The 15,536-nt window shown below is 44.1% G+C and overlaps 2 protein-coding genes across 2 annotated transcripts in view; both read left to right on the forward strand.

Moving 5' to 3' along the window:
* The window catches only part of LOC142256712 (IgGFc-binding protein-like), a 41,897-nt gene extending 34,159 nt beyond the window's left edge, over positions 1 to 7,738 (forward strand). The window contains exons 2-4 of the mRNA XM_075328564.1: positions 5,284 to 5,334; positions 6,197 to 7,411; positions 7,674 to 7,738. Of these exons, the coding sequence (XP_075184679.1) occupies positions 5,286 to 5,334; positions 6,197 to 7,411; positions 7,674 to 7,738 (1,329 nt within the window). The 5' untranslated portion in view covers positions 5,284 to 5,285. The remainder of the gene's footprint in view (positions 1 to 5,283; positions 5,335 to 6,196; positions 7,412 to 7,673) is intronic.
* A 427-nt stretch (positions 7,739 to 8,165) lies between these two features.
* Positions 8,166 to 15,270, forward strand: LOC142256346 (IgGFc-binding protein-like). Its single transcript, XM_075327979.1, has 11 exons — positions 8,166 to 8,464; positions 8,542 to 9,043; positions 9,118 to 9,695; positions 9,769 to 10,246; positions 10,728 to 11,302; positions 11,535 to 12,057; positions 12,127 to 12,470; positions 12,642 to 13,176; positions 13,456 to 13,613; positions 14,445 to 14,720; positions 14,904 to 15,270. The coding sequence occupies exons 1-11, from the start codon at positions 8,252 to 8,254 to the stop codon at positions 15,156 to 15,158; spliced, it is 4,437 nt and encodes a 1,478-aa protein (XP_075184094.1). The 5' UTR covers positions 8,166 to 8,251; the 3' UTR covers positions 15,159 to 15,270.
* Positions 15,271 to 15,536: the final 266 nt, after the last annotated feature.

Raw genomic sequence — 15,536 nt, forward strand, 5'->3', positions numbered from 1 at the left:
TGTTCATTGTATGCTAAAAATGACCACACAACATCATTTTTCTGATTAAACTTTTAGATTTTTTTTTTACATATTCTGGTAGGGGGAAAAAATCAGATGTGGTTTGTTTTTTTTTTAAAAAAAAAAGTTTACTGAGTAATTATTCTCATCTATCTGTTTTTGTTTTAATTTATTTTTTTTACACGGCAAGTTCACATTTTTATCGATACTATTTCGGGGTACATACTATGTTTTGATCGCTTTTTTTGCAGTTTTCAAAGGAGGGGTGGGAGATATAAGTTGAGTGAAAAAACAACAGTTCTTGCATTTCCGTTTTATTTAATGGTATTTACCAAATACTTTCAATAATTTAATCACCTAAAAATTTATTCTGTAACCATGCAGCACATTATAATAAAAAAAATGTATCAAAAACCACAAAACAAATAAGTAAAAAACCGCATCAAAAAGATATAAAAAAAAAAACCAAGGGGTTTGGGTTTTGGGTTGGGTTGTATTCAATACTTAATTTGCCGCGGTCTTTGTAGGTGAAGGAATTGCAGTCATTTTTTTTGGCGTTTTTTTCACTCCACTTGTAATTATAAAAAGAAGGCGAATGCTAAACAAAATCACCAAATGGAGACGCAAAAGACTGAGTCTGTGATAGTGATGTCATCTTAACATTGGTGTATTGGCAACTTTTTAGCAATTTTTCACGAAGATTCCGATCGGAATCTTGAAGAAGATGTTGCTTGCACATGGCCCCAATTAGTCTTAAATGCTCAAAACTTCTCAAAAACTTGACGAAAATTGAGCAAAAAAGACTCAATGTGAACACACCCCAAGATTATGAGCACATAAACTAATGAGTTTTCTTGTGCAAAACGTTCCTCCTTTTGAGGAGTTTGCAGGAGTTGCGCTGGTTCCTGGAGACTTTTGGAAGAGGGGTTTTTTTTTCCAACAAGGGTTTCTAGATCCTTCTGATTGGACATTGCATCGTCTAGAAAAGATTCTTCAGAGAAGTGACATGCATTTTTTTTTTTTAAATTGGTATTTTTCTTAATATGAACTGGAAAAAAACCCAATCCTGGAGGACATGAATTGCTAAGTGGTTAGAAGTGAAAAGGAGTCTTGCAAGTTTTTAAGCAATTTTTAAACAAGTTTTTTAATTAAACTCTTACAAAATGTTTCAAAAACTCTTCAAAATTACATTAGGAAATGGAAAACTGATCAAAAAACGTAGAGTTCGTGCTCAGCTTCTGCATGAAAAACTGCAAAAATAAAGACTGTCTGAACCCAGCACAAAGAAGGAGCATTTCCTAAAGTGATTTTCACTTCAACACTCAGTATATTGAAAGAATTACAAAAAGCTGAAATGCCGCTCTGTCAGCGGTGCAATTGGTTTGGAAACTCCAAATTAAGATAAGTGCACTTTCTAATGTGTTTTTTTGGTGCAGTTTGTGACTCAAATATGCCTGTCTATCCTTGTCCCAGCAAAGTCAATGAGAATTGTGAAGTTCTGTGCGCACGTTGCCTTTTTTTTTTTTTTTCTTCCCTTGTGTGCAGGATAAAAGAAGCAGCATGTCAATTGTTGGTGCACTTTTTTTCTGTTTTGTATCCCTTCCAGTCATTACTCTGAGTAAAAAAAGCATGGCACAAAAACGTATAAAAAAAATACACTAAGAGCGCACCAAAATATGTACCAAATATGCACCAAAAACGCACCAAAATATGCACCAAAATATGCATCAAAAACACACCAAAATATGCACAAAAGGTGCACCAAAATATGCACCAAAACCCACCAAAATATGCACAAAATATGCACCAAAAAAAGCACAAAAAAGTCACCAAAAACACACCAAAATATGCACAAGAAATGCACGAAATGCACCAAAAAAGCACCAAAATATGCACTAAGAAAACACCAAAATCACAACAAAATATGCACAAAAAAATGCACCAAAATAAGCACAAAATATGCACAGAAAACACAGCAAAATATGCACAAAAAATGCAACAAAACACACCAAAATATGCACAAAAAAAGGCACCAAAAACACACCAAAATAACCACAATAAATGCACCAAAAATACATGCATTTTTGGTGTCTTTTTCTGCCACAAAGTGCAGATTTTGGTGCAGAAAATTTCCATACCAAAAACTCAGCATGCGCACATAACCTTAGGGTATGTGCGCACGTTGCTTTTTACCTGCTTTTTACCTGCTTTTTTGCTGCTTTTTCTTCTGCGCTGTTTAATGCCAAAATGGATGTGTTCTTCTATTCAGGCTTCTGCCACACTCACGTGAAATTCACGCACGTGCAGAGAGACACGTATTTTCCCTGCGTTTTGCGTGCAGGTAAGTACGTGTCTCTGGTACGTGCGTGACACGTGTGTTCTACGTGTGCTATCCGCGATAGCACACGTAGAACCGGTAATTATTATACTCACCTGGTCCTTCCTGATGTCCGCGCTGCTGATCCTCGGTCTCCAGCCCTCCCGTCTCCCCGCTGCTGCTGCTGCCAGGCAGTGAAGTGAATATTCAATGAGCATAATGAGCGGCGGTCGACAGCAAGAGGCAGCAGCGGCAGAGACAGGAGGGCAGGAGAAGGTGAGTTAATGTTTTGCTTTTTTTTCACTGACATGTGTGTTTTCTCCGGCGCGTGTCACACGGGACCGCATCCACACTACACCCGTGTGGTGCGGGTGCGGGCCGTGTGACACCCGTGCTGCCGGTTAAAAAATGGACATGTCAGCGCTTTAAAAAACGCACACACGTACAAACGCACACGGACACACGTTCCGTGTGGTTTTACGTGTGTGTGCCTGCTACCATAGGGTAGCATTGCTGTACGTGTCTCCGTGCCGCCGGTATGTGCAAAAAATGCCAAACACGTACCGGAGGCACGGATGTGTGGCGCTAGCCTCAAGCAAAGTCTATGGGAATTTGGGTTTCTTGTTCACACTATGTTGTTCAAAATGCTGCCTTTTTGAGGCAGAACTTTGGTCAAAAACTCAGCTTTTCAAAGAAGCAACATGTCAATTGTTTTTGCCATTTGGGTTTTGCACTGCAAAGCTGAGTTTTTGACCAAAGTTCTGCCACAAAAAGGCAGCATTTTGAACAACATAGTGTGAACAAGAAACCCAAATTCCCATAGACTTTGCTTGAATAGAACAACACATCCATTTTGGCATTAAACAGCGCAGAAGAAAAAGCAGCAAAAAAGCAACGTGCGCACATACCCTTAGGTTCAGGTTTTTGGTAAATACATTGCCTCATGGTATCTAGAGGCTTTGGTATTATGATAGTTAATACATTAATTAGTAAGCAATTATGAGTTAATTGGAGGAGCCTTATCAGCCGCTCAGGCACAGGAGGAACTATGCTTGGTGAAGGCTGTGGACAGCTGGTCTGTGGCTCCCACTAAGGTAAGTGCTGGGAGAGTTTCCATTGCTGGGTCTTTTGTTATTTGTATTAAGGAATAACGTTTGGAACTCCATTCTATGTCTGAACTGGGTGCAAAAAAACTAAAAAAAAATCACTATGGGGAGATAAGGCATGCACACCAGTGACTCCCCATACACACCTATTGCCAATCCGCATCGTGTATAGATAGCCGGGGTCTCCGCTTCCCAACACGGTAGGTTTTTTAACTGCATGAGAGGACACACACAAGCTAGGGACCCCAACGTAGAGAAATACTTTGGCGTAGTGTTGGGGCTCTTCTGCATTGATCAATTCAGTAGCTAAATTTCTCTTGATTCATATGTTCATGGCAGTAATGCAGATTCCATTTTTCACATTTTCACTCTTACATATAGCTATTGGATTTTTCAAGTCAGTATTCACACAGCAGTTTCTGCTATTCCATGTATTCCCCTTACATAGTCACTGGTGTGCATACCTTATCTCCCCATACTTTTGTTATTTGTGACTGGGTTTTGGACTTGTACTTAACATAGACCTTGTGTGGAGTTTTGTAGTGTTAAGGTCCAGTCACACTAAGCAACTTACCAGCGATCCCAACAACGATTGGGATCGCTGGTAAGTTGCTAGGAGGTTGCTGGTGAGATGTCACACTGCGACGCTCCAGCGATCCCACCAGCAACCTGACCTGGCAGGGATCGCTGGAGCGTGGCTACACGAGTTGCTGGTGAGCTCACCAGCAACCAGTGACCAGCGCCGCGTGGAAGATGCTGCGCTTGGTAACTAAGGTAAATATCGGGTAACCAACCCAATATTTACCTTGGATACCAGCGCACGGAGATACACGTGCACAGAGCAGGGAGCAGCGCACACTGAGCGCTGGCTCCCTGCTCTCCTAGTTACAGCACACATCGGGTTAATTACCCGATGTGTGCTGCAGCTAAATGTGCACAGAGCAGGGAGCAGCGCACACTGCTTAGTGCTGGCTCCCTGCTCTCCTAGCTACAGCACACATCGGGTTAATTAACCCGATGTGTCCTGCAGCTACATGTGCACAGAGCAGGAGCCGGCACTGACAGTGAGAGTGGCAGAGGCTGGTAACAAAGGTAAATATCGGGTAACCAAGGACAGGGCTTCTTGGTTACCCAATGTTTACTGTGGTTACCAGCCTCCGCAGAAGCCGGCTCCCTGCTGCCTGCACATTTAGTTGTTGCTGTCTCGCTGTCACACACAGCGATGTGCGCTTCACAGCGGGACAGCAACAACTAAAAAATGGCCCAGGACATTCAGCAACAACCAACGACCTCACAGCAGGGGCCAGGTTGTTGCTGGATGTCACACACAGCAACATCGCTAGCAACGTCACAAAAGTTGTTCGTTAGCAGCGATGTTGCTAGCGATGTTGCTTAGTGTGACGGGGCCTTTAGTCTTTGTGCATACTCTTACTCTTGGAGATACTCTTGGTTTAGAAGAGATGTTGCATTACACTTTTATGCGGTGGTTCAGTTTTGTGTGGACAAGGTCTGACTCTTCCATATTCCTGTAGGGAGGACTCCGTATGTTGATGATCAGGTCTCCTTACTCTTTAGCCCTGCGCAGGAGCTGCAGACTCTTGTGCAATGTCCTGACTGGAGCCACCTGGATCACTTCTTGTTCTGATTCTTGGTGTCACTTTACTGTCCACATTTTTCCTTTACACTAGAACTTATCGATCACTAGGTTAAACCTGATCCAAATCCTTTTCCAAATGCCCCTGCTCTGAACTTGGCCAAAGACCAATGTTCTCAGATGGCTCCTCTGATCCATATTCTGCTTTTGTCTTGATGAATATCTTGCACTTTGATGTCTTCTAACGCCTTGCCCTTGCTTTTCAGTGATGGATCTCAAGCTGTTACTATGTGCCTGGACCTTCCTGTACCTTGGTGGTAAGTGTCCCTGCATTAACGGGCATGGCCCATATTAGAGTATCCTTCCATGGTCCTATTGGAGCCCTCAACATTCATAAAGGTTCATAGACTAGGGTCTACAGCATGGGTGTCAAATTCGAGACGTGAGGGCCAAATCTGACCCACCACGTTATTTTATGTTGCCAGTAAAACCCAGGTGTCTTACTCTGGTGTTTGGCAGGAAAAGAGTGCATGTGCTAAAGAGGCTGCCATGTTCAGTAGATACCAGCCGGTTTGGGCTCCAGGTAGGTGTCATCTCAATCACGTGTTGTTGGGATCACTGTCCGGTCCAGTGCTCTGTTCAATAGCGTGGCTATGAGTCGGGAGAGATGGGGTGCATAGTCCCTGCCTGTATCAATGCTGCAGATGAAAAAGGGGCAAAGAGTGGTGGAATTTCGAAGGGGTGGATGTACTGAGACAGAGGGTCTATAATGTCTGGGGGGGGAAGCTTGTGGAAGGATCTACGCCCCCCCCTTACAACTAGAAGTGGCCCTTTGAAGGCAACCATAATGCTGATGTGGCCCTTAGTGAAGTTTGACACACCTGGTCTATAGGTTAAAAATTTGCCACTTTTCCCTCTCTCGTGGCAAGCTGCCTGGACAGTCTGCAGTCTTCACTGAGTAACTGGTGGCCCAATTTTACCCATAGTGCTAACTTGCCCCAACACAAAACCCTTATTGCCAATCCTGCAGAGTACCCCATAACGTTCAGCCACTTCTAAATCTACTGCCCAGCCCCCAATAAAATCCATGACTGCATGGTTTTCCCCAAAATGTTTAGATCTTGCTTTTACGTACAATGTTGACCCTTATTCTGGCTAACACATCTCTCTCCTCTTCAGGCTTTTCTGCGTCTGAGAGCCCAGGCACGGATTTTGCCTTGGTTCTTATGCAGAATGTTCTCCCCATCGGTGGTAAACCACGTCTGCAGCTTCTCCTCACGTCTTTCTTCCCTAACACGATAGCGGACATCCGGATGCCCAGAAGATCTTACAGTACAGTAGTTTCTCTACCCACTGGGATTCCTACACCTTTCGATCTACCAGAAGAAGCTGAGCTTTTTGGTTCTGCCAGATCAAACATGACCATCCGTGTCCTATCCAACAAGCCGGTGTCTGTGGTGGCCATCAATATGCTTTATTCTACTGGTGTAACTGTTGTGTCTCCAATATCTGATTTGGGAAATGAATACTACATAATGACCCCAGACTCTACTCCAGAAGGTGACCTTAGCCAGATGGCGATAGTTAATGGCCCAAAACCAAGCTTTGTCTCCATCCTGTTGACTAGTATGGTCCACCTTGATAATGCCACTTACTTACCTGGTGAGCAACTCAATCTAACTCTTGCCCCTTGGGAATCTGTACAACTCCAGAGTAATGAAAGCATGACCGGTAGTCATCTTGTATCAGAAGAGGCTGTGGCCGTGTTTACTGGACTGGTTTGTGCCGGAGACCCAGAATTGTGCAACCATATATACATCCAGATTCCTCCAACTACTGCTTGGGGTTCAAACTTCATCCTTCCACCTCTGCGAGCACCAAGTCTTAGTCACCTAGCCATCCTGTCAGCTACTGACACCATAGTGAAATTTCTCCATGGAAATGACACAACAGAAATGGCAGTATCACCTGGGATGATGGAAAGATTTGAGGTTGACCCAACTAGCCCCCTACTCATCCACAGTCCTGAGAAAATCCTGGTTTACCTTAATTTTGGCAAAATCAATAGTTCAATTGGTTCTGGTGTTCTCTATCGTCTTCCACCATTGGAGAAGGCTTGTGTTGCATATGCAATAATATCCCTGGAGGGCTACACCAACGAAGTTCTCCTGGTTGTCAATGTAAATGCTCGGGAAGGGCTGGAATTGGACCATAAACCTATTCTTGGATTGGAATGGGAAAGTATTAACGAGACTGACCTTGTATATGCAAATCTTCATCTAAGTGATAAGGGCTACCACCTTGTATCGGATGCTGGACACGACTTTGGTTTGGCCACAACTGGTTCAGGAAAGCTGGGTTTTTATGTATTGCCTGGAATCTGCTTGAATAAAGGTAAGGGGGTCAATATGGGCTAGTTTTGTGGAAGGTGGGGGGGGGGGGGTGTTCTGATTTCCCAAAGTCTAGATTTAGATGACCACCACACTGGGCACCTGTCTGATACCGAAAATCGGGTAAGGGTAAAGCATTAGTCCATACTTGACCTACTGCATTCTCCTCCATAGGTCCACCTGCAAAATGGTGGTGGATGGTTCAACTGTTAATTTTGTCAGTGCCCTGTTATGACACTTATCTTGTCAAAGGTTGTCTTCTGTAGGCAAGATCAAGTGGTACATCAAAGTAGCTGCTCTCGCAAAGCCTTGCAATGTGACTAGGGGGTAGTTCCTATTCCATAAACCCATCATATTGAATTGTGAAACTTGAACACCCAAGTTGCATGTAGTCTGGACTTGGTCAATGCCATCTAGCCATGATTTGACAAGAGAAGAATCTGGGAAATGGCAATCTAGCATTGGTGAAGGATGAAGCACATAACATTGGCTTCTAATACATGGGTAAGATGTTAACACTTGGTATCTCTACTTCTCAATTATGGGGCTCTTGAGGACATTAGTCCAAATATCATTGCTAATTCGGCTTTTTTAGAAAAATGTTTGACCCAATTTTAAAAGGATGTCCTAGTTTCAGTGGGCAATATCAAAGCTACTGGCCATCACTGATCTAATATGGTTGCTATAAATGGTCCCACTAACTTCCAACATCAGCAGTTGTCTTGTAACCTTTAACTGTTTTTCTCTTCTAGAATACCTTCTTTGTGGGTTTGAGTGCAAGGATGACCTCTGCAACACTCCTGGAGACTCTGCTAGTTGTGTATTACTGGAGCCTCCGACATGCATGGCCTGGGGAAATATGCAGATGTTGACCTTCTATGGAGCCCATATGCTCGGATCTGGATTCTGTCAGCAAATCCTCCTTTATTCTGAAGGCGATGACTTGAGTCTGCTGCCATTTAGTGTGGAAAGAGACCCTGGTTCTGACGTGAAAGTACGACTAAGGGTGTTTGGCCAACTCTTGGAGATCTCCACTACACAGCCTGGAGTAGTCTATGTAAGTAACCAAGACCTTTTTTCTCACTTGACCTATGACTTGGTTTTAGGATAAAGCTATATAATCTGTTTTTCCAGGTCAATGACAAAAAGCTGCATACCCCAATAATACTTCATGATGGGAACCTGACTATTGGGCGTCATGGACTCTTGGCCACCATTGTGAATGCCTCCTTCGGTCTACGTGTTATAATTGGCGACAATGGTTTCCTCCACCTTCAAATTGCTCGACGTTACTACCCAGGTGTATCTGGAGACTGTATTGCCCAAGGCTCCAAGGAAATGTTGGCCTCAACTGGATCCAGACTTCTCCCCCCACAACTGATTTGTGAGCCCATGATTGAGGTGCACTTGCAAGGATGTGACGCTACGATAGTGGATGACTCGCGTTGTCAAATAATGGCTGAGTCTGAGATCTTTCAGTCTTGTCACTTGTCCTTGGATCCAAAACCATTCATCGTGAGCTGCCAAGGGGAAGTCTGCACTGGGGGCTCTCCATGTGGATCCATTGAGTTGTATGCTCTGGCTTGTGGTATTAATGGGGTCCACCTCATGGAATGGAGAAATATTACCAATTGTGGTAAGTAACTGTAAAGAGGAGTAGACTTGGCTCTTCAAACAAGTTCTTTGCACTAATTCTTCCAACTCTTGCAGGTCTACAGTGTCCCATCAACAGTCACTATGAAAGCTGTCCTTCAAGCTGCCAAGCCTCTTGTTCAGAAACCCAGGTCTTCGATTGTGATGCCAGCTTGTGCTATGAAACATGTCTATGTAATGAGGGCTACGAGCTCAGTGTTGGGAGCTGTGTCCCAGAAGAGGAATGTGGCTGCTTCTGGCAAGGAAGCTACTATCCGAAAGAAGAAAGCTTTGGCCAAAACTGCAGCCAGGAGTGTCACTGTAATGGAAGTAACATGACGTGCTACCTTACCGAAGGCTGCGGTGTGGGCTACAATTGTGAGCAGGATGGTGGTGTATGGTCCTGCGAACCATTGCACTCAATGTTATGTAGTCTATACGGAGACTCTCACTACATAACCTTTGATGGTCAAGCCTACAACTTCAAAGGGTTGTGTGACTCAAAAATGGTCGGTGTCTGTCCAAAGGGCACTGATCTGATTGATTTTGAGGTCCAATTAGTCCAAAATCCCGTGGGAGCAACCATCGACGCTGTGAATGTCACCGTATATGGAAACACTATAATGTTCAGCCCAGACTACAAGGGGAAAGTAAATGTAAGTATACTTATTTACTAAACAACAAAACTTGGTCACTAATGAACTGAAATGTGAACTTTCTCTTCTCTAGGTGGATGGCACTCTGGTTCATACTCCATACATAGTTGGTACCAGTCTTCAGGTCTACAGGAGTTTCCTCGATGTCTTGGTCCTGCAGACGGACTTTGGGTTGGCGGTTTCCTTTGACTGGATGAAACGTCTTCTGATCATGGTTCCGCACTCTTACAAGAGCTCACTGTGTGGACTCTGCGTTTCTGAGGTCAACTCGGAGTCACCCAAGGCTTCTTGTGAGGAGTCTTGTCAAGGCATTTGTGCTAATTGTTCCAGTGACCTTTTTCTTGAGGCCACCAGTACCTGTGGCTTAATGAAGGATCCTCTGGGAGCTTTTAGTGTCTGCAATCAAAAAGTTGACCCACAAGCTTATTTCGAGGCATGCGTTAATGATCTGTGCTCTGGTGTCTTCCATTGTGTGCCTTTTTATGCCTATGCTGCTGCATGTTGGGAAGCCAGTGCTGAGGTCGGCCCATGGTCATCTTCAATAAACTGTGGTAAGAAGCAAGTGGGTTTTTTAAACTTGATCCTCTAGGAAAGATCTAAACTTTATTCTAATGTTTTAGTAATCTGACGGCTCCAGAGTAGATGAGTATTTGGCTTATTTGACCCACCTCAATCCCAATTGCTCCTCATGGAAAAAAGTAGTCCATTAATCTTCAAGCATGAGTACAGTGGTGGCATGGGTTCAGTAGAAGGCCTAGCCTTGAGGCTTAGATGCTGTGCTGCCAATGGAGCCATTGGTAATGGAGACTTGTAATCAGACTTGTGATTCTACCCTAAATGTGACTGTCCAGCTTCTACAATTTTGCAGCTTATCCTTAAATGATAGATGAGTCTAGTGGAGGTCCATCTCTTGCCACCCCTTCCAATGAGCTGCAGAAGGACTGCCATGCCTCAGCAGAGTTCCTTCTTCTCCCATCCCTCAAATTCTTAATTGTAGTCTTGATTTGTTCCTTCCTGTTCTTGCTTTTCCAGGTTATGAATGTCCACCAAATTCCACTTATACAAGGTCCCAATGGTGCATTTCCGACTGTCAAAGGACTTGTGAGATTGGCCTTCCCTTACCATGTGCCCTCCAATGTCAAGAAGGTTGTCAATGCAATACAGGCTACATGCTCAGCGGGGACACGTGTGTTCTTCAAGATGACTGTGGATGCAGTTCAGATGACCAATACTGGAAACGTGGTGACACCTTCTATGATCAACAGTGTGAAAACCAATGCTACTGTTCAGAAAGTGGGATTGAATGTAAAGGTACCAACTGCACCTCAGAAGAACAGTGCGACAACATCATGGGTGTCCGGGCTTGTTATCCTACATCGTCAACCTGCTCCGTGTTGGGCCGATACTATCACACCTTCGATGGCTTGAGTTATCCTGTAAACAAGAATTGTCTGTATGTGATGTCCATTGTCACCAGCGCTGATAAGGTCAACTTTGAAGTCCTCTTGAAAAGGAAAATGAGTGGGGAAGTGCCAAGTGTTCAAGAGGCCATCTTGAAAGTTTATGGCTATACCATAGTATTAAACCTGAACAATGAAGGAATTGAGGTAAGAACACCACCTATAGGTCATTAGTTCTGCTCATGAGGGACATCCACTCAAAACTAAGAACTTTTCTGACTTTGGTTGCTCAAACCAACACCACTCCATAGTAATGCCATCCTCTGTATAATCTGGCCTCCATGACATCTTCGTGTGTAGACTCATCTGCGAATATTGGCTTATAGATGGGAGTGATGGCGGTCTCTTACTAGTTAATAACTTGTATCTTTCATTCTAGGTCAACAGTAACCTGACAACTCTTCCCATGGACTTGGACAACCGAATCTTTGGCTATGGAAACGGCACGGACATCATTTTAGAAACGGACTTTGGTCTCAATTTAACCTTTGACCCGTCTACAGTTTCTCTTACAATCCCCCTGTCTTATGCAGGAAGGGTACGTGGGCTTTGTGGCAATGCAAACACACTGGCCGATGATGACTACGATGGCTTGCCCGTTGACAAATTCCTTTCTTCTTGGCGCTCCTATGCAGACAACACTGCTTGTGAAGAGACCTCAGCTAACGCCCCCTCTGATATGTTGCCATTTGATGCAAACCAGTACTGTAAGCTTATACTGGAACCTGAAGGCCCTTTCCGAGACTGTCATGTCGCCATTGATCCTCAAGGCTTCTATAATGACTGCATGTCTACTGAGAATGGAGACGTTGATTCAGTCTGTGACAGTGTAGAAAACTACGACAAGGCATGCAAGGAGGCTGCAGTGACTGTCTACTCATGGAAGAGCGAGACCATATGCCGTAAGTTGACTCAGTTGTGACTAATGCTTGGTTTGACTCTTTCTAACCTCCTCGATATTACATTTACAGAACCTGATGGTCCTCCAGTCACAACAAGTACACCAGCTCAATCAATGCCCTATAGGACAGATCTAGGATGTCTTCATGATGTGGTCCCAGCAACCTGTCGGTCTTTGGGTAAAAGCACCTGTTTGTTCCAGTCTTCGAGGCACGTGACTTTGTTTGAGGACATTAACTCTCCCATAAAATGCAACTTGACTCTGGCCAGAGGCTGTCGTGACGATGCTGCCTTGGACTCGTTCTCAGTGTCTGCTCACTATGAGGTTATTGGGGATCAAAGAACAGACAGTCTTCATGTTGAGGTGTATGGGTTGAACATTGTCTTGCCGTCCAATTGGGAAAATGGTGTATGGGTAAGTGATGCATACAGGTCATGACTTTTATCCAATACTCTGGGTTTGGCCCAAAAGTCATCTAATCTGTTCCTTACATCAAAATCTTCATATGGCTTATCTCTTGCAAACCCAAAGGGATTGGGCATGCTAAAAACAAACTACCCAATCCATATTTTCTTTTTTCCTTAGGTCAACAACATGCCGGTTGGTCTCTCCACATGTCTCATTCCTGGCAAACTCCAGATAAGGCAAGAAGGTCCTGATTTAATTTTGGATGCCGTCAATGGTCTTATTATAACCTACAACCAGAATGGACTTGTCCATATTCACATCCCATCTGGTTACCAAAATTATATATGTGGTCAATGTGCTGAGAGGGATCCCCATGACATCAGGGTGAAGTTTACAAGCGAAGTATCAAGGAATTATTCGGATAACCAATGCCTTATTAGTGTAACTAAGGAGCCATGGGCCACTGACGAAGATGGCGTCACCAGCCCCAGCTTCTGTAGTCTGCTCCTGGAGAAGGATGGTCCATTTGGTAAATGCCATAGGATCCTCAAGCCTGAACATTTCTACGATTCGTGCCAGTTTCATGTGTGCCAAGAACTTCAAACCGGTGGAAATGGTGACTCTGCTGCCTGTCGTGCCCTGGGGGAGTACGTTATGATGTGTCAGCTACACCGTGTGGTCATCAAGCCCTGGAGAAACGAGAGCTTCTGTCGTAAGTCTAAAATTTAATTTTGCTTATGTCAGTCTCAGGAAACCAGGTGCAATTATATATTAGCGTCTGGGGTTTACAGCGGTAGGCTTGTCATTGAGAAACTGGATTTGGTAGTGATCCAAAACCAGGGAGGGCTGAAGTGCCAAATGAGTCAATGTTTTTGGTAAATACACATTAACACAACTTTTTAGCAGTAAGATCAAGCTGGGTGGTTTTACCAATATGGCTGTCTACTGGGGGGGTTGTAAACTCACTACACTTTTGTCTTCTCCTCCCTAGCATATAAATGTCCTTCACCAGCACCCTACGAGCTCTGCACAAAAACCTGCATTCGGTGTGAAAATGGAAAATGCACGGACCACTGTCTGGAAGGCTGCAACTGTGGCAAAGGCTACTACTGGAATGGAGTGAACTGCGTTAGGGCTGTGTGTCCCAAGGTGAGGCATATTGGACAGGCGCCTGTCCTTCTATTGACTGCCCAATAGTTTGGGAGGCATTCAGGGTATTTCACTCTCACTTGACATAAGCAGTTGTCTGTCCTCACCAGCCTTACTTGGCAGTATAGCCTTTAACTTAAAGGGAGTGTAAGCAGGTTTTTCCTATGTAATCTGAAGGCATACTAAGGGGTTACAAAACAAATCAACTATGCCTCATCATGCTGTGTGCGGTTTACTTAAGTTAAAGGCTTGATTACCTGGTGGTTATTGCTGGACTACATCTCGTGCACGGAAGTCCAGCCTCGCTGTCAATGTACAATCTGTATAGAGAGCCTGATGTGGACGGGAGCAGCTTTCCCAGCTCTACTTTATTAAACAGCTGTAGACAGTAATCTATGATAACATGTTGACAGATTAAAAACAACAATATTACAGACGAGGTTGCAAAAACCTGCTGACAATCTCGCTTTTTAAAGCTCATGGGCACAAAACAAGCTTGCAACCAGGGCTCCAACTAGAATATCTTTAATTTGCCTCCTCATTTAGGCTAAAGTGGCTTCAACCAATGGGGTCCAGGTGACCCTGCCCCAGCTTCCCAAACAATGACCTCCTATACTGGTTTGGTTGGATCCTGCCCATTTTGGCAGATAGTTCTGATGTAGCTCTCATGGGCTCAAATAAGGAGGTGCCTAGTTATCGATCTTCAACTTAGATGAAGGATTTGCCATAAATCCGGCAATAGCGGGAGGGCTAGCTCCATAAGACACTAGTTGTCCTTTATACTTCCAGTCTTGTCCTTGTTATGAATTTCAACAATGACTTTTCTTGTAGAAAACTTCTCCAGTTGAACCAAAGCCCCTGGACTGTGACAATGACTCAATATCGCAAGGAAGCTGCCACTTCTGTAGACTAGGTTACCAACAAATCTCCACATTTGGGAATATTTCAAGCCCCCTGGAAGGCAATGGTGTGTATGATGTAATAAGGAAGTGTGACTCGTCTGCTCCGCAATGGCTGAGGGTCGCTCTAAGTCTACAACCTCAACCCGTGAAGCTCTTCATCTTCTACGAACGGAACTTCATCACCATTAACTCTGCAGACGTTTGGGTGAGTGGCACATCGGAGAAGGGCTGTGTAGAGGTCTAGGGATCTTTATCTGGTGTTGGGTAAAACCTTTTTGACCACATTGGATCCAAACCGTGAACATGTAAGGTCAACCTTTGCCCAAATATTCCAACTTCTTAGTAGTTGAGCTCATGTGTCCTAATCCCAAGATCTTTGTCCTTCCAGGTGAATGGTCAACTGGAGACTCTTCCCATCACACTGGATCCAGAACTGTCAATGACTAAATCTGCCGACGTCATGAGTCTTAGCCTCCCTGGTACCTTCACCATTTCATTCAGCTCTGCTGGTGAGCTCGAGATTGAGGTGACGGAGTCCTTTTCGACAGAGCTGTGCGGGGCTTGTGCCTTTGGAAACCTGTTCCCGAGTCATAGTCCGATCTTCTCTCTGGAGGCTTGGCGAGCAGAAGACTTGTCATGGTAATTGTAAAGAGAATGTGGCGGGACATTGACTGTCACCCTGCCAAACATGTTACTTATTGCAAATTTTTCTTTTCTCCTCTAGAGAATTGATTCCAGCAAACCTTGACTTTCATTAAACCTAAATAAATTATTAAAAATTGACTTTTTGTGGTTTGTTCCATGGTATCTTCATATGGAGTTTGCGTTCTAGATCTCCTCATGGGATGTGCAGGTGATGATGAGACCTAGGTCTTATCCTAAACTGGAGGTGGTCTGAATCTTAAGGTGGTGGGGACTGAAAAAGCGAACAGCGATTTAGGACAAGCTGGTACATCCTAGATTTGTGAAGCAGTTAACCTTCTTAACTGCAGTTGTTTCAACCTCCATTAGTCCTTTTTCC

Source organism: Anomaloglossus baeobatrachus, chromosome 11 (assembly GCF_048569485.1).
Source record: "Anomaloglossus baeobatrachus isolate aAnoBae1 chromosome 11, aAnoBae1.hap1, whole genome shotgun sequence".
Classification (NCBI taxonomy): domain Eukaryota; kingdom Metazoa; phylum Chordata; class Amphibia; order Anura; family Aromobatidae; genus Anomaloglossus; species Anomaloglossus baeobatrachus.